This window comes from Adiantum capillus-veneris, chromosome 17 (assembly GCF_014529385.1).
Source record: "Adiantum capillus-veneris isolate H3 chromosome 17, ASM1452938v2, whole genome shotgun sequence".
Taxonomy (NCBI): Eukaryota; Viridiplantae; Streptophyta; class Polypodiopsida; order Polypodiales; family Pteridaceae; genus Adiantum; species Adiantum capillus-veneris.
This window is the reverse complement of record NC_140947.1, coordinates 33880124-33898224: the sequence shown is the minus strand read 5'-3', so window position 1 is coordinate 33898224 and position 18101 is coordinate 33880124. Positions and strand designations below refer to the sequence as shown.

At 42.0% G+C, this 18101-nt stretch overlaps 1 protein-coding gene across 1 annotated transcript; it reads right to left on the bottom strand.

The window, feature by feature from the left end:
• Window positions 1-328: 328 nt before the first annotated feature.
• LOC147437036 (MLP-like protein 43) lies at window positions 329-2018 on the bottom strand. Its single transcript, XM_086485826.1, has 2 exons — window positions 1673-2018; window positions 329-1066 (listed from the first exon to the last, which is right to left on the bottom strand). Exons 1-2 carry the CDS (start codon window positions 1869-1871, stop codon window positions 636-638), a joined length of 630 nt encoding a protein of 209 aa, XP_086341952.1. The 5' UTR covers window positions 1872-2018; the 3' UTR covers window positions 329-635.
• Window positions 2019-18101: the final 16083 nt, after the last annotated feature.

Here is an 18101-nt window from a genome sequence, read left to right as displayed (position 1 = left end):
CCCCTAACACGTGTCAGGGGCCCTGCTCACTCCAGCCACCATAAATTTTACATCCAAAAAGTTACACATCAAGAACAGTGTGTCGTGGGCACAAGGAACTACAATGGATTCTTTTGTAGCACTCTTAGCCATTGTAAGTATCCCAAAGAGCTTCCTTGACAATTGTTAGCGTTCCACTTGGTTGGTTGAACATTCGTCTGCCATGACCCAAGTCACAGTTCAAATGTGTCTAAGTAACTAGGATGACGTGCACGAACATACTTTGTATCATTGCCAATGGGAATGCTTGTACTGCTATAAAAAAAATAAAAAGAAAGAAGGTACCCAATTGAGGATTACTAATAGTTTGTTTTCTCAAATTGAGTGAGAATCATAAGATTAACCAAGCTAGAGAGAGGTAACTTTTACAAAATGATGGGCAAATAAAACTTCTCTTGGGCTTCGAATGGCTCAATGGTTGTTCTATTGGAGACCAACCAACAAGCGTGGAGAAAGCAAAAATTCTATAGATGAGGTTGGGTAGTGATGAGAAAGCAAAAATTCTATGGATGATATTTGGTGGTGATTTGGATTACCGACAACTTTAGGGTTTTGAAAAAAAAGTGTCGATGAGTATGTAGTGCACTACAATGAAATTATGCAACAAGGGGGGTGGGTGATTCTTCCTTTATAGGAGAATGAGGAGTGGTAGGGGTATTTGCAGGGGCTTGTAGAACCTTGACAGAGGCTTCAAGCAATTTAAAGAAGATCTTAGCACCCTCATTGAGGAGCTCAATTTGAGGAGGGGGCATGCCTTCCTCCACCTCATACTCAAGTGTCCATGTAGCAATACTTTGATGCTGACCCTCTGATAAATCACGAGGCTCATTTCTTTCAACACTGGTATCTACCTTCTGCGATACGGCTTTTGGTTCGTTGGCTTCTGCTACCCTCTCCAAGCTTATGGAAGGCTTGAAGACTTTGAATTGCTTCTTGAGGTCCCCTTCGAGTAAAAGATAGGTTAAGACCATCTTCTCTTCATCCACCTCAACAATCTCTTCTTTGGCATAGGTCACAAGCCCAGATGCTGTAAACAAAAACACGATAAAGAGAGTTAGCTCGTTGATGTAGAGCATAGGATAGGGACGCTCAATATGTATGGGTCAGTTTAAGGAAATTCAAATCTTCTCAATTCAATCTCTTATTATATTATGTGATTTTGAATCAAAATTATGTCAAAAAATAGTTGATGTTAACTTATTGAGTACAAAATGTCTACCTTATCTCAAAACTTTGTCTTAGTTGTGGGACACGTCCTTTTATTGGCTCCTCTAGCCCACCTCAACGATTCTACAATGTTTTACTACTTGACTAATCAATTAATTTGATGAGCGTGTGTGTGTGTGTGTGTTTGTGTGTGTGTGTGTGTGAGAGAGAGAGAGAGAGAGAGAGAGAGAGAAAAGAAGAAGAAGAAGAAGAAGAATTTTTAACGCCGTGGGAAACTATCCTAAGAGACATGAGAGAGAGAGAGAGAGAGAACGTCCTAGGAACATTTCAAAGACGAGTTCCGAACTCAAGCCCTATTATGGAAGAGAGATAGAGAGAGAGAGAGAGAGAGAGAGAACACATGACGTGTTACCGATGGAATAGAGCGAGAGCGAGAGAGAGAGAGAGAGAGCGAGAGAGCGAGAACCTGGGCCGAACTTGACGAGGCGGATGGAGCCGGGGCCGCCATCGCCATGAAGCAGTTGGCAGCTGTGGATGAACTGCGGGCAGTGCTGCGCGATCAGGCTCACCGCGTTCTTAAAGGCCGGCCACATCTCCTCCACACTCGTTGCCAGCCCTACCTTCGTCGTCGCCCTCGTTGCAGCTAACTGCGAATCGCTCACCATTCTCTCTAGTTTTTGGTAGAGCGGCCTTCTTCACCTTAATATCCTCTCTTGAACCTTAGCCTTGATTTAATTAGCTTTCACTCCCTAAGCTCTCTCCTAAACCCCTCCACACACAAATCTACCTCCTCACACTCACACGACTCCCTGCCTGTTCTTTTCGCACCACCATTCGAGCTCTTTATATAGTGGCCCACTCTCCCATCACACTACCTAGCCTTTCTCCATTTGAACGGTGACTTGGACTAAAGCATTGTAGTCAAAAAGGTAGGTGTCCTTACATTTGAATGTTCACATCATCATACCTCTAATTCCCCTACATGATTCACCTACGCAAGGTCAATTCCAATCGCCTCACAGCTACCATAGCCTAGGTCCGATCGAAACATCCGCGGCCTTTTGCCCAATGCAACATGGGCCATTGATCCCATGGTTTGCACCCTGTGCACAACACATATAGACGAGGCAATGCCATCGACTTGATCCACTCTATGACTTGCCAAATACCTTTTTTAGGTCCAAATTCGAATGATTCTCCGGCTTACACACTAAAATTAGTGGAGTTTTATTGGTTTTCTTCAAGACAAGGTCGAAATCTAGTGGAGATTTTGTAATTTTAGCTAGTTAAAAAATACACTAAACTTAGATTTTTTTGCAAAACACTCTCTATCTTCACTTTTCAATCCCATTTTTATTGTAACAACATGCTTTAAAGCCTACCATGCTTTGATTCGAGTAAATTGCAAAGTATTTATATAGGTATACATCTCTTTACAAGTGCAACATATGCTTCAATCGACTAAATTGAAATATGTTTTAAAAATCCCATTTTAATAATCCCTTTACACTAGCCCTTAAGCCTTTCTTCTTTAATCAAGTAAATTGAAAAGCAATGTTGTTGTTACATGGTTTACATTATCTTAATCTCTTATATAAAGTAGATGTTTCACCTAGAGAAATGTGGGGGAGTTGCCAAAACATGGGGCCAATTCTTTGAAGAGCCTACCTCCGACTTTTTCCTTACAACCGCCAACCACACCCCCATGCTTTCTAACTGGCATCCCACTTTCCTTCATTATTTTGGGTCCTTGGTACCTTCCTCCACCTAAAGCCTGCCTCCTTACTAGACTTTCTAGGCACTCACAACATGGTCTAACCTTGGCATTCCCACCCCATGACCTTCTAAATAGTTTGCTTTTGAACTTCCATGCAAGCCTTCTCATGCATGAAATACCTCCCTTTTCTTCTTTACTTCTCGATAGGCATAGAATAAAACACTAAATTTTGATAAGCACATGGACTGAGCACTATATTCTTGTGGGTGAAACGAACTTGTCAATTAACTAGCATTCACTTCACGTGTATTTTCCCCATCTTGACAATGTAGACAAAATTGTTACCAAAATATGCATGTATCCCTTTAAAACTCGTATAACTAGGCCTACGTCGCACATGGGTAGGCGGAAATGCTTACATGGCTCTGCCTAACTTGTGGATTATTGCAAAGCTTCGACCCGACCACATGAGGCTCTATCACGTACGGGCAGAGACTTAGTGAGAGAATATTGGAGGATGGAAGTTGAAGTCGCTAGAGAGAGATACATTGTTAGAAAAAGTTGAGCATCTGATTGGTTGGCCACGCTTCAAGAAAAACATGGCCGGCCTAGTGAGGCCGAACACCTTTCCCCAAAACATGGCCCTTATGTGGCACGCCAAGTCGGCCTCCACAACCATGTCATGTGTCCTAGTGTGATAGCATCTGACACGGTCTTAGTTGTGTCCACTTTTTGACTGGCCATGATATGTTGAAAGGGTGGCCCGATGTCCCAATGTGACACCAATCTTAAATTAAAGTGAATGAGAAAAATCAATCTATTAGAAATTACTTATCGACTACACCTCTTAGAATTCCCTTTCTTTTCGATTTTGTCAAAGCTTATATGCACACACATCCAACATGTAGCCCTCTAGAGTCTGCACCAACGCAAGTCTATCACCTTACCTCTTAGACTGAGTAGAGATGAACAAACGCAAGAAAGCTACTTATGAAGCACCCCTCTCTAGACCAAGAATAATGTTCTCACATCTCACGAAAAAGAAAGCTAAAAGTAGGAGGGAAAGGAGCATGAGAAGGAAGAAAAATTGATGGGAATGTAGGGATTGACAATAGATTTTCAGTCAATTACGGCCTTTGTGAGGAAGCAAATTAAAGATGAAGTAGATCTACTAAACCATCAAAAAATGAGAAGGGAGGGCCTCCGAAGTGGAGCATAGGGGGGTGTCTTGAAGCAAAAGCAAACCTAGTTGAGCAACAACCTGATAAGGTTAAGAATGCAAGATTATTATCGAGAGAGATCTACTTGCAACTGGAAAATTCCAATCAAGTGCACTTCTTTAGGGCCCTCAAAATTAATAGGATTTGGGGCCTTATCCACTCACTTACAGATGATGAAGGGAATGCAGTGCAAGACCCAAATGAAATGGGTAAGTTGATGCTTGATCACGTATTCAATATCATAGGCCAATTGGAGTCCTTATCCCTTGAAGTGGATGAAAATAGAGCATCTTTTCTCAGTAATGTTAATAGAACGGTTTCACAATTAGAAGAGAACCTATTAGAGAAGGTTTTAACTGAGGATGAATGCTCACTTGCGCTTCAATCACTAGACAGGGAGAAGTCCCTTGGATGGGACCGACTGTTTGATGACTAAGTTCTTCAAGTAATTTTGGGAGGATCTAAAGTCCCTTATTACGTGCATGGCGATCCATGCCCTTTGTGAAGGAGTGTTGGATCCAAGCGTAAAAAGGGGTCTCATTAAACCTATACTATTAGCAAGTTTGTTGCTCCCAAGTAAAACACTCGCGGCCCATCACGATGATGATGGTGGCATATACAATTATTGCCAAAATTGTTTCCCTCAAGCTCTCTTGGCTCCTGAAAAAAGACATTATCTCCCACCAACATGGATTTATCAAAGGAAGGTCAATCTATGATGAGATTCTAATAGCAATGGTTAGCATCGAGTATGCAAACTTTACCAATCAAGAGTGTATTTTCTTCAACTTGACTTGGACAAAACCTATGGCCACATCGCATAGTCCTTCATAGATGATGTTGAGAATTGTGTCGGAACTGCCAAGCCTCACCATATCAATGATAGTAAAGTGATAACCAGAGACATAAAAATTGTCAATCCGTGGGACGTAGCTAACCCGACTAGTGCATGGAGGCTACAAAAGATAGTTAATCTCTTGGAAAACCCAAGTCTAAGCTGATCCTACCTAACTCATTCTCAAGCATCAAAAGCTACTTTCCTTACCACAAGCTTGATATGATGATTTGGTATAGCTACGAGTCTCATAATACAACGAAACTTAATGCCTAGTATGAGCAGACATTAGGAGAAAGTTGGACTCACTTTTGGGCCTTGTAAGAAGTGCCACATCGTCTTAGAGAGAGAAAATGAAAATGTTAATTTGTTCATTTTATGTGATAATTTTTTGCGCAACAAAAAGCCAAAATGACATTCTTTGGTAGGTAGCCGCCGTCTTTATCATTCTTATCTTTCGTTCTCTTGTCAGAAATCCAACTAACCGTATGACTAATGATTTGAAATGCCAACTTACAAGCGTTCCCTCCAGAAACATAAGCCACACGAACTCTATCAACTCTAAACTTGAGAATATGGTCTTCCCTCCCAAAACCTGAGATATTTCATGAGTTTCGAGTGTCCGTCTTTTTCTCTATCAACTCTAGGAATGGAGAACGCTTCTTTTTTTGATGAAAACACCGATTTGAACTTGCAATCCTTAGCCCCTTCATCTTTAACACTTACCCAAAGAAAGAACACACATCATCTTCATGTTGATGTATTGCAGGAGTACACACCGTTGCAGAAACGTAGGAGGAGTCTTTCTTATCTCAACGGGAGAAAGAACTTAGAAGGAAAAACAAGAAACATCATTTGGATTTGTGGACCGATGGGTCTATTTATCCAAAGGATCCTACAAAAAATGCGCCACCTCCCTTTGCTAATATCACTAACCTCTTACATTTCACAGGCGATGACAAGGATGGGTTATTGGGATACATCGAACGGCAAAGAAACTTCCTGGCGATGGAGAACATGCAGCTGAAGAAACTTAATGAAGCATGCTCTCAGAAGATTTCATCAAACAAAGAGACAATCCAAGGCCTTGAGAAGGAGATCACAAGTTTGCGAGAGAAAGACACCATGCTTGGTAGTCGAAAAAGAAAACGAGATCTGTGCAACATTGAGAACATGAAGATTGGTAGTGGTGGCCGGAAAAAACGAATACGAGCTTTAAGGTAACTTGAAGTCTGTTTCCGATTTTTTATCTTCAATGTGCTTTGCTAAGAAATGGATACACTTTCCTATACATGATCATAACGCATGGTGTTTTTTTGGCAGGCATTTACTGCATCCAAACTTGAATGGTGCAGGCTTCAATGCCGGAGTGCATTACAGCCGTCTAGTTCCAAAAGAAGTAGTTGAAGAGATGATAACTCAGAAAAAATTTTGTAAGTTGAAAGGGAGGCTCCCTACCTCCTTCATGAACGAGAATCAGCTGGAACCAATGAAAGTGCAAGCAGTACTTGATGAGAGTGGCATCTCGCAGATGGGATAAAGGGCACCCTTCAACGCATTAGCTAAAAAGTCTCAAAATAAACTACAGAGAGGATCATTGTCATAATAATCAATATCTAATTCTCCTAAATGATTTTCTCATATTAAACTGATCATTTAATGTGGGGAAGGCCAGGGGAGAAAAAGCTAGAATATTGGTTAAGCTAGCAGACCGGCCACAGTTGGGATCCAAAGGAGGGAAAATAGGGATCCAAAGGGGGGGCCATTTGCAAAAGAGCCATGTGCAACAATGGGCTAAAAATACCCTAAGGTTCAGCCCATTAAGACTTCCAAAATGCTAAGGTTCCAAAATTCAAAGGTTGTGTCCAAAGGTCAACCCTAGTGAAAATTGTGTGTGCCCTAAAAGTCTTTGCACATCCCTACATGGGAGGGGGCGAGCCCTAAACGTAGGGGATGAGAGAGAAAGCCACACACACACACACACACACACAGGCTCCCTTTACACAAAGGGAATGAGGGACACATGTCAGCTCCCTAGGCCAGATGCCAACAAGGTGTGCCCAATTTCTATTGGATGACCCTTGAAGTGGACCAATGAGAATTAAGCTAGAGTAAATCTAGTTTAATTAATTTAAAAACATTTAATAAAAGAACCCAATGAGAATTAAGTCTCCTAGAAGACTATTGGGCAGTTTCCCAAGGGATCCAATGAGCATTCAGGAGCCCCATGGCTTGCCTGATTCCTATTGGCCAGGAGGCAAAGGGGTCCAATGAGAGTTTAGTTTAATTATTTAATTACCTAAAGCTCTCACAAAAGGGGAAAGGGGGACACATGTCAGAAGGCTATCACTTATGATGCTTAATTGTAATTGGCTTGACTTGGGGAGGGCCAATGAGGCTTCAACAAGAGCAATTAGCAAGAGGGCTCGCCCAAGAGAGAGAGGGGGCTGATTTTTGGAAGGCATTATCACACACACACTCACACAAGCTCATGTGTGAAGAAAGAGAAGACTATCTCTTCCCAAGCTTTAATGGAGAACTCATCACCTACTCCAAGCTTGTGAGATAGAAGCCTACATCAACACTCTCTTGGAATGTGGATGCAAATCCAACCAAGAGACAAGCTTCAATGCATGCTCATCTCCTCTACCAAGCTAATTACTAAGCTAATCTATGCTACATATGAGTGATTATGTGAGGAGATGTACATCTTTCTCGTAAGATACTCCTTCTTCCTCTCAATCTACTCTCATACCCTGCTAGCTCTCACCATCTTTGAAGGTGTGTGAGGTCTTGGGTCTGAGAACAGGGATAATTCAAGTTGTGTTTGTTAAGTGTTTTGCTTAGTGCATGAAGTTTCCATCTTCATTGCACTAGCTAGTCTTGAAGGAACACAAAGAATTGTATTGTACAATGTCTCTCTTGATGGGAGAAACCATAATACAAAGCCTTTTGGAGGGGGGACCGGCTCCATGAAAATCCGGTCCTCAACTGTTGTCAATAGCTTAATTTCTCTCTCTTTTGAAAGTATTGTCGATGCTATCTAACTAGGTGTTATGCTTTTTGTTGCTCTCTCCACCCAAGCACTCTTGTAATTCTCATTAGGAATCTATTCTAATGAAATGCCCACTATGTGCATGCTAATTTCCGCTACACATAAGTTATTAGGCCATTAAATGTTACATTGGTATCAGAGCTCAAGGTTTCTCTTTTCTTGCTCAAGAAGGGAGGTCCTCAAGCTAGCTACAAATGGTTGGTATTATTAATTGCCTGTGAGTAAGTAGAATAGGGATTTTTCAGCCTTGCAGTGCGCCTGCCTTCGTGCAGTTAACGGGGCATCACCGTCGAGAGCTATGGTCTTAATAGTGGAGTACTACGGGGCTTGCCTACGGCTTAACCACTATTGAGCTATTAGAAGCTTGACAGGAGCCGGTGCTGTTTTGGTGTCGAAAGACCCTCTCTTCTATTCCTTGCAATTAATGGTATTCGAGCCGCGGGTACAGTAGCTTGAGTGCTTTTTCTAAAGGGGTAAAGAGGAGTAGCAACTAGGGCTTGAAGTGCCAAAGTACACCTAAAAAGTTTACACCTAAAAGTTGTTAGAATGGCTGACAATAGTAAAGAGGGTGAAATTAATGTTGATAGCTTTGATTTTGCTCATGAGCAAGCTACTAATGATGCTTCAATGCTTGTTAACTATCTTGTTTCTAGGCTTCAACAAGCCATGGGCAATCCATCTCTCCAAAGTGAAGTGCAACGGCAGCTCCGTGCTCACGGGATTCTCCAAGCTCATCACCATGACGAGAGAACACCTAGGAAGCCTCCTTGTGAGACTACCAAAAGGGGTCTCTCTCCGATTCGGGAAGAAGAAGAGAATCCATATGAAGGGCTCAAGAATTTACTTCTTGATGATGCATCTCCTTCCCAAAGGAGAACTCAAGAGCCTCCACCGAAGGAACGAGAAAGAAGCGAGTCTCCCGCCACCTCGGCGGAGATGGCTCCACGAAGACGGCGGGCTAAACGCTCTCCATCACCACAAAAGCGGAGAAGACCATCACACTCTTCTCCAGGCCATAATTCAAAGAGGGATGATAAAAAGCAAGAGAAGAAAAAGGCAAGAAAGAGGACACCCTCTTCTCCATCTTCTTCATCCTTTTCCTCTTATGAAAGCTATGGTGAAGACGACAAAGATCAAGACAAGAAAAAGGCAAGAAAGAGGTCACCCTCTTCTCCACCTTCTTCAAATTCTTCACCTTCTGAAGAAAGTGATGGTGCAACCTTTGAACCATCAAAAAGAAGAGGCCATAGGAAATCCTATGCCGCATGGAAGAGGTCGTCCAAGTTGAAGAAATTCAAAGAGGGAGGGAAGAGTATCTCTTTCCTTACCTATGATGGTACCTTTGGTGCTACGGACAAAGTCTTGGCCTTTATCCAACAATTCGATGCGGCGTTTGGAGATGAGGGCTTCACGGAGTCCTCTAAGCTACGCCATGTAGCTATGCACTTTCAAAAGTCCGCCAGAAAATGGTGGTCTAGCCTACGAGCCAACGGTGAAGCTCCACGAACATGGAAAGCTTTAAGAGCTTCCATTATGAAGCAGTTTTTGGCCACCGATGCCAAGGACAAAGTACTCACCGAATGGCGAAGCTTAAAGCTCTCTCCCAATGAATCTATCCACAAATATGTAGACAAGTTTTGGGACCTACAACTCAAAGCCACTGTCTTCAAAAAGTTGGATTTTGGAGAGCAAAAGCAACAATTTTGTGTGGGCTTAACCGAAGAAATGGCGGAGTATGTCAACTCCCAAAGACCACGTACCATATCGGCGGTAATACACCCCACTATGGTCGCCTCTCGAATCAATTTCCAAACGGGGGCAAAAAGAAATAATAAGCCCCCGGAAAACAAGGGTTCCAATGAGCCTAAGGGGAAGGACATTGTCCAAAAGTCTCCTAAGGGCAACTCCAACAAAGCTAAAGAGAAGGGAGTTTACAAAGGTAAGAATAAACTCTCTCCTGAAGAGCTTGAGCGTTATCGTAAGGATAACCGGTGTTTCAAGTGCGGCGAACAAGGGCATGCATACCGCGCTTGTCCCCAAAAGAACAACCGCCAAGATCCTCCTAGAGCTTCCTTGGTTGAAATCCAAGAGGATCTCCTCTATGCCATGCTTGGGGAAAGGTAAGAGAACATGATGCTTTTATTCTCTTTGACCCTGATTCTACTCACAATTTTATATCTATAGAGTTGGCCACCAAGCTAGGAATACAATCCTACGAGATGGGAGATGTCCTACCCGTAGACAGTGCCTTCAAGGGGCAAGAAGCTTTAGTCACTCCCTTAATCGGGAAATTGAGGCTTCATGTCCAAGGCTATGCGGACAAAGAGGACTTCTTTATCTCTCCTCTCAAGCATGAGGATGTAATCCTAGGGGCACCATGGTTTGACCGCCTGGCTGCCGATGTTAAATTTCCTGAAAGGAGAATCTCCTTTAAGTTCAGGGAAAAAAACATGTATATAGATGCTAAGGAAATGGGTAACACCATCCCCATTGTACATACACCAGCTTTCAACAAGTCAATAAAGAGCTCTATTTCCGTGTACATGATTTTTGTTAAAGACTCTCAAAATGAACCTAATGCTTTAGCAAAAGAAAATAAAAGCAACCAAAAGGAATTAGAGTTATCCAATTTTCTCAAGGGGTTTCAAGATGTTTTTATTGACGACATCCCTTGTGAGCTACCTCCTAAACGAGGTAATGATGACCATGCAATTGAACTTCTTCCAGGAAGTTCACCGCCTAATAAACCTCCTTATAGAGTTTCTCAAGCTCAACAAGAGGAGATTATGCGGCAAGTGCATGAGTTAGTTGAGAAGGGTATGGTTAGGCCAAGCTCATCTCCCTTTTGCTCACCTGTGCTATTAGTGCAAAAGAAAGACGGCACATATCGTATGTGTGTCGACTATAGAGCACTAAATAGGATCACTATCAAGAATAGGTTTCCCGTTCCACGTGTAGAAGACCTATTTGATAAGCTACAAGGATCGACCTACTTCAGTAGGGTTGACCTAAAAAGTGGCTATCATCAAATAAGGATAGTTGATCAAGACATTGTAAAGACCTCATTTCGTACTACATTTGGTCTTTACGAATACATTGTCATGCCTTTTGGCTTGACCAATGCACCAGCCACATTCAACCGCTTCATGGAGAAGCTATTCAGGCCTCATTGAACCTTCACTGGAGTTTTCTTTGATGATATTATCATCTACTCTAATTCATTGGAGGAACACAAGCAACACCTCCAAGTAATATTTCAAGTTTTAAGAGAGAATAAACTTTAAACACCATATTAGGGAGTTTGAAACTTTAAAACCAATTTGGGAATTACAAATGTCTTGAAGATTTGACCATATGGACAAATCTCACACTATTTTCCAAGACCAAATCGTTCCACAAAGTAGTACTTGAAAAGATATTTTAAAGCTATGCTCTCAAAAATTTGGCTAAGATTTGACCATGTGGTCAAATCTTAAGCTCTTATTGAAAGTGGGAACTGGGAGATTCCCAAATTCTCTAATATGGTGTTTTTATGTTAATCGAAAGAAAAGTGAATTTTTCTTGCAAGAGATTCAGTATTTAGGTCACATTATCTCTCAAGATGGCATCCAAATGGATCCATCCAAGTTAGAGGTAATAAAAGGATGGCCTAAACCAAGGAATCTTCATGAACTAAGAAGCTTCATAGGTATGTGTGCATACTATAGACGCTTCATAGAAAAGTTCTCACAAATTGCGGGACCATTACATGACCTAACAAAGAAAAGCGTTAGGTATATATGGTCTGCTAAGGAGAACAATGCTTTCGAAAAGCTTAAAGAAAAGCTTATCTCTCAACCTGCGCTTACACTACCGGATCTCTCAAAACCATTTGAGGTCCAATGCGATGCTTGTGGTGATTGCCTTGGAGCTGTTTTGCTCCAAGAAGGGCACGCCATAGGCTATGAGAGTCGAAGGCTCGACCCTGTTGAGCAAGCTCTAGGCATATACGAAAAGGAGCTCCTTGAAGTTCTACATGCCTTAGACTCATGGAAGCACTATTTATTGGGGATTTCTTTCATTCTGCGAACGGATCACCAAAGTCTTAAGTACTTCATGACGCAGACCAAGCTCTCTGACAAACAAATGAGGTGGGAAAATTTCCTTTCGCAATTTCATTTTCATATTTCTCACATTGCTGGATAGCATAATCAAGTAGCTGATGCACTCTCAAGACGGCCGAGAGTGAATGCGGTTTCCATAGCAACTCACAATGATCTATCTTCAATGATAGATGAGTATGCTATTGATCCCGATTTTAGAGATGTGATTTCAGTCCTTGCATTAGGGAAGAAAGAAGAACCATTTACTTTACAAGATGGTTATCTTCTCTATGGAAATAGACTATGCGTTACTAACTCACTACGTGAGAAAGTAATGTATGAATCTCATGCTCCACCTTATGCGGGGCATAGAGGGATTCAGTCTACCTTAAAGGGAATTGAAACATATTTCTATTGGCCTACCATGAAAGTGAACATACAAGAGTATGTTTCCAAATGTGTGGTATGCCAAAAGACAAAATTTGATAGAGGAAAGCAACTTGGATTGCTTCAACCCTTGCCAATCCCTAATTCACCATGGGAGAGCATATCCATGGATTTTATCTTTGGATTGCCTAAGTCTATCGATGGGAATACGGGAATATGGACGATAGTAGACAGGTTTAGTAAACAAGCTCATTTTATACCTGTCAAAAAGACTATCAAAGCCCATCAAATGGCAACCCTCTTTATTTCACAAATTTTCAAGTACCATGGCTTGCCCATGTCCATAGTGTCGGATAGAGATCCTAGAATGACCAGTAATTTCTGGAAGGGTCTCTTTGAGAATTTAGGAACAAGGCTAAACTTCTCTTCGGCCTATCATCCACAAACTGATGGCCAAAGTGAAATAGCTAACCTAACCATTCTCGATCTACTAAAATCCTATGTAACGGAAGTAGATCAAAGATCCCAATGGGAGAAGTACTTACCCTTAGTGGAGTATGCTTACAATAACACTGTACATACTTCCATGGGAAAAGCACCTTTTGAGGTAATTGAGGGAAGATCAAAAAGTCCCTTGCTACTTAAGGTACATGGGAAGATCTTCGCTGCAGATGAGTATAGCCAAGACCTACAAGAATCTTTCCAAAAGATTAAGGATGCTATCTCTATCTCACAGCAAAGGCAAAAGGCTGCTGCTGACAAGCACAGAAGAGCCCAAGCCTTTAAAGAAAACGATTGGGTCTTGTTAAAGTTTCCCAATGCTCGATTAAGGCACACAACGGGCAAGAATCCTACGGGTCACCAAAAGTACTATGCTAAACTAGCAAAAAGGTACGATGGTCCCTTTCAGATTCTTAGGCCAATCAATGAGATGGCCTATCAACTCAAGTTGCCCAATCATTGGCTCATACACAATGCTTTTCATGTGAGCCTATTAAAGCCTTACAAAGGAGAGCCACCTCAAGAACCAACTATTGAAGACCCACCAGAGATCGAGGACCAAGAAGAGGTGCTGGAGCCCGAGTCCATTCTCCGACATGAAGACAAGGTACTAAGAGGCGGTAAGACTATCCGACGATATCTTATTAAGTTTAAGAATTATCCTTTTGAAGATGCTAGATGGATGCAAGGCATACAATTAAAGGATAACCTAAACCTTGTCAATGCTTACAATGCTTCCCAAGAGTAAGCAAATGTACAAAATGTTAAAAATGAACAAATTTTTTTTCTTATAAGACTCTCTTTTTCTTTATTTGTGCACAAAAATGAAGTAGTATGCATGCTTAGATCAAGTTTGCGGAGACGGCGTCTCCCAAACACCAAGTAGAGCTTGTCACTCTACTATGGAAGACTGATAGGACTAATGTGCATACATGCTTACGGCAGCCTCAGGCTCTCAAGCGCCAAATGGACTAGTCATCCATTGTGGAATGATGTCGTAGGGTAACATAGGGATCCTCTACCCGCTAAGAAAAGGACTCATGACCATGCTTTATCTTCTCTACACCATAGTCAAGGATGACTATGATTTCAAGGGAGAGGTAATGTCATAATAATCAATATCTAATTCTCCTAAATGATTTTCTCATATTAAACTGATCATTTAATGTGGGGAAGGCCAGGGGAGAAAAAGCTAGAATATTGGTTAAGCTAGCAGACCGGCCACAGTAGGGATCCAAAGGAGGGAAAATAGGGATCCAAAGGGGGGGCCATCTGCAAAAGAGCCATGTGCAACAATGGGCTAAAAAGACCCTAAGGTTCAGCCCATTAAAACTTCCAAAATGCTAAGGTTCCAAAATTCAAAGGTTGTGTCCAAAGGTCAACCCTAGGGAAAATTGGATGCTTTGTGTGTGACCTAAAAGTCTTTGCACATCCCTACATGGGAGGGGGCGAGCCCTAAAGGTAGGGGATGAGAGAGAAAGCCACACACACACACACACACAGGCTCCCTTTACACGACGGGAATGAGGGACACATGTCAGCTCCCTAGGCCAGATGCCCACAAGGTGTGCCCAATTTCTATTGGATGACCCTTGAAGTGGACCAATGAGAATTAAGCTAGAGTAAATCTAGTTTAATTAATTTAAAAACATTTAAGAAAAGAAACCAATGAGAATTAAGTCTCCTAGAAGACTATTGGGCAGTCTCCCAAGGGGTCCAATGAGAGTTTAGTTTAATTATTTAATTACCTAAAGCTCTCACAAAAGGGGAAAGGGGGACACATGTCAGAAGGCTATCACTTATGCTGCTTAATTGTAATTGGCTTGACTTGGGAAGGGCCAATGAGGCTTCAACAAGAGCAATTAGCAAGAGGGCTCGCCCAAGAGAGAGAGGGGGATGATTTTTGGAAGGCATTATCACACACACACTCACACAAGCTCATGTGTGAAGAAAGAGAAGACTATCTCTTCCCAAGCTTTAATGGAGAACTCATCACCTACTCCAAACTTGTGAGATAGAAGCCTACATCAACACTCTCTTGGAATGTGGATGCAAATCCAACCAAGAGCCAAGCTTCAATGCATGCTCATCTCCTCTACCAAGCTAATTACTAAGCTAATCTATGCTACATATGAGTGATTATGTGAGGAGATGTACATCTTTCTCGTAAGATACTCCTTCTTCCTCTCAATCTACTCTCATACCCTGCTAGCTCTAGCTAGTCTTGAAGGAACACAAAGAATTGTATTGTACAATGTCTCTCTTGATGGGAGAAACCATAATACAAAGCCTTTTGGAGGGGGGACCGGCTCCATGAAAATCCGGTCCTCAACTGTTGTCAATAGCTTAATTTCTCTCTCTTTTGAAAGTATTGTTGATGCTATCTAACTAGGTGTTATGCTTTTTGTTGCTCTCTCCACCCAAGCACTCTTGTAATTCTCCGATAGGAATCTATTCTAATGAAATGCCCACCATGTGCATGCTAATTTCCGCTACACATAAGTTATTAGTCCATTAAATGTTACAATCATTGATGCCAAATCCATCACATGTAAAGGCTGCTCGCCGGCACGTAAACAATGAGGTGTTTGAGAAACTTGGGTCACCATTCCATATTGAAGCGACATTCTGAGGCAAGGGCGGCACAAAAACCTCTTCGTTGATCTTGAAGCATTGCAAAGTTATGTAGTTCACTTCTTTGACATCACTCGAGAGGAGTGCGGTGGGGTTCTCAAGTTTGTTTTGAATCTCGATGAGTGCGAAGTCCTGAAGAACAAGAAGCTGGAGAGCGTTACCATTAACCTCATGAACAGAGCTCTGGATCCATCAATAACGAAAGAGGATCCATGATACTTCAGCGTGCAATCCAAAAACAATATTCTAACTCTAGGATCATTTCAGGTATACTTCGTTCACTGTATGATAACAAAAGTATTGATTATTTGGTTGTTGATTTTGTGTTTTTGCTTTTCACTGCAGGTTGACAAGGAAAATTTTGAAATCCTTGATTGGGTTTTTCGTCAAACCCAAATTCCTTCTATCATTAGTGAACAAAGAAACGGACCCGTTCTTTCAGTGGAAGGATTTGGTGACTATACAGTGAAATGGCAGACTCTTAAGTGTATGTACAACATAGCACACGGAGCAACTATGGAAAATCCATGCTTATATTGCATGGATGATGCACAATATCTTGAGAGTGTGCGATGGAATAGAGCTCCAAACAGAGATCTTCAAGATAAAACTTTTAGACGAGTGCTTGATATTCCTCTGAGTAGAATTCACATCTGTACACTTCATGCACTCTGTCGAATAATTGAAAAGGTGGTTCATTTGTACATATGTTTTGCATGGACATTAAAGCCAGAGAGTGAGTCAAAAAGAGTGATCAAAGCATTAGAGGGAGTGCTCTCAGACATTGGTTTGCATGGAGGCAATGTCAAAATCAAAGAGGACCCTAAGATGTCTCAAAGTTGTTACAACGTACCTAGGAAAGCATCGATAGGCGGCGTGAAGGCAAGAAGGTTTCTTGGGTTTAGCCTCAAAGATTCCGATAGAGAAGAAAGGAGAAACCTATTCAAGAAATGGAAGCAGTTACATAAAGTGGTTAAAGACAATGCTGGTGGTGGGGAAATCTATTGAGATGTCGAGCTCTATATCTTGAGCTGGTATCCACTACGGGTCTTGGCCGCTTACGGCATTTACTCACTGGCGCGTTAGGTGACCGACACGGAGGATCTCTCCCAGTGATTCTACAACTGGACTACACTTATAGTGCCAGCCTAGTACGCTTCTAGCGTGCTCACACTTAGTGACCGCATGTACATATGTGCTACTTTTCAGCTTTAGCACTTAGTCATTTTGTACTCTCTTTTCTGTGAGAAGAAGAAGAAGCTTTCCATCTCTGTGTGGTGTGTGCTTTTCTTGTGTAGCTCTCTTGCATCCTCTTTCTTTACATGGTATCAGAGCCTGGTGCAGGAAAGAGAGGCTAAGAGAGCAAGAGAATCACAATACCTTCGTTCGCAATCCACGACCAGATGCCGTATAAGTGCAGTATAGGTCTCCAAAGTGCAGTACACAGAGATTTACTGTACAATTATAGTGGTTGTATGTACGCTTGATTGTGGACACTCGTTGAGTGTAGAAAGCGTTACATGTACCACGATAGCTGGTTCAGCAGATTTGCAAGTTTTTGCAGATTGCAGCTATTTTGTCTTAGTGCTTCAAGATGTCTGATGGTTTCAATCGGATTGTTACTGAGAAGCTTGAGAAAAATAACTACCCTGCATGGAAGTTCAGAATAACTAATTTCCTAAAAGGAAAAGGTTATTGGGACTATGTAGAAGGAGACAATGAAAAGGAACTAGAGATTCCCGAGGCAAATGCTACAGCAGAACAAAGAAAAGCTTTGAGGGACTGGCAACAAGGCCAGAGCAAAGTGATGTATTGGCTTTCTATGAGCATCACAGATGGCATGATGGGCTATCTACAGGATGCTGAAACCCCCGCCATTGCATGGAAAAACTTAGGCAGAGTGTTCGAGGTGAACACCAAGGCCAGGAAGCTTCAACTAAAGTCAGAGCTAAATCAGGTTAAGAGGAACAACCTCTCCATCAATGATTATGCCTTGAAGATTACGAGTATCATTGAGGCTCTTGGATCTATTAAAATATCAGTGGAAGACGATGACATTGTCCGTGCATGCTTGGATGGTCTAGGAGATGAGTATGTACATTTCAGGTCTTCCATGAATACAAGAGACGACATCCCCGTGTTCCAAGATTTGATTTCTATGCTTATTCTTGAGGATAAGAACCTTGACACATCGTCTTCTCATGGCAGAAATAATTCTGAACAGGCCTTCTATTCTAACTCCAACAGGGGTAGAGGTAGAGGTCGTGGTCGAGGCCCAAGGGGTTGCAGGGGCCAATTTCGAGAAGGTCAATCAAATCAAAACAATACAGGTGGTAGGGGAAACCAGTCTCAAGGCAGGGGGAGTCAAAGAGGTTGTGGTGCAGGATCAAGCAGGCAGCAACATACTGCAGATAGCAGAGAATGTTGGACTTGTGGTGAAAGAGGTCACATGTCACGTGACTGT

What these genes read in the sequence shown, in the direction of transcription:
- LOC147437036 (XM_086485826.1), bottom strand. Translation starts at nt 1,871, where the DNA reads ATGGTGAGCGATTCGCAGTTAGCTGCAACGAGGGCGACGACGAAGGTA. An exon ending in CCTCGTCAAGTTCGGCCCAG is followed by an intron (nt 1,067 to 1,672) that starts GTTCTCGCTCTC and finishes TTTTGTTTACAG; the next exon opens with CATCTGGGCTTGTGACCTAT.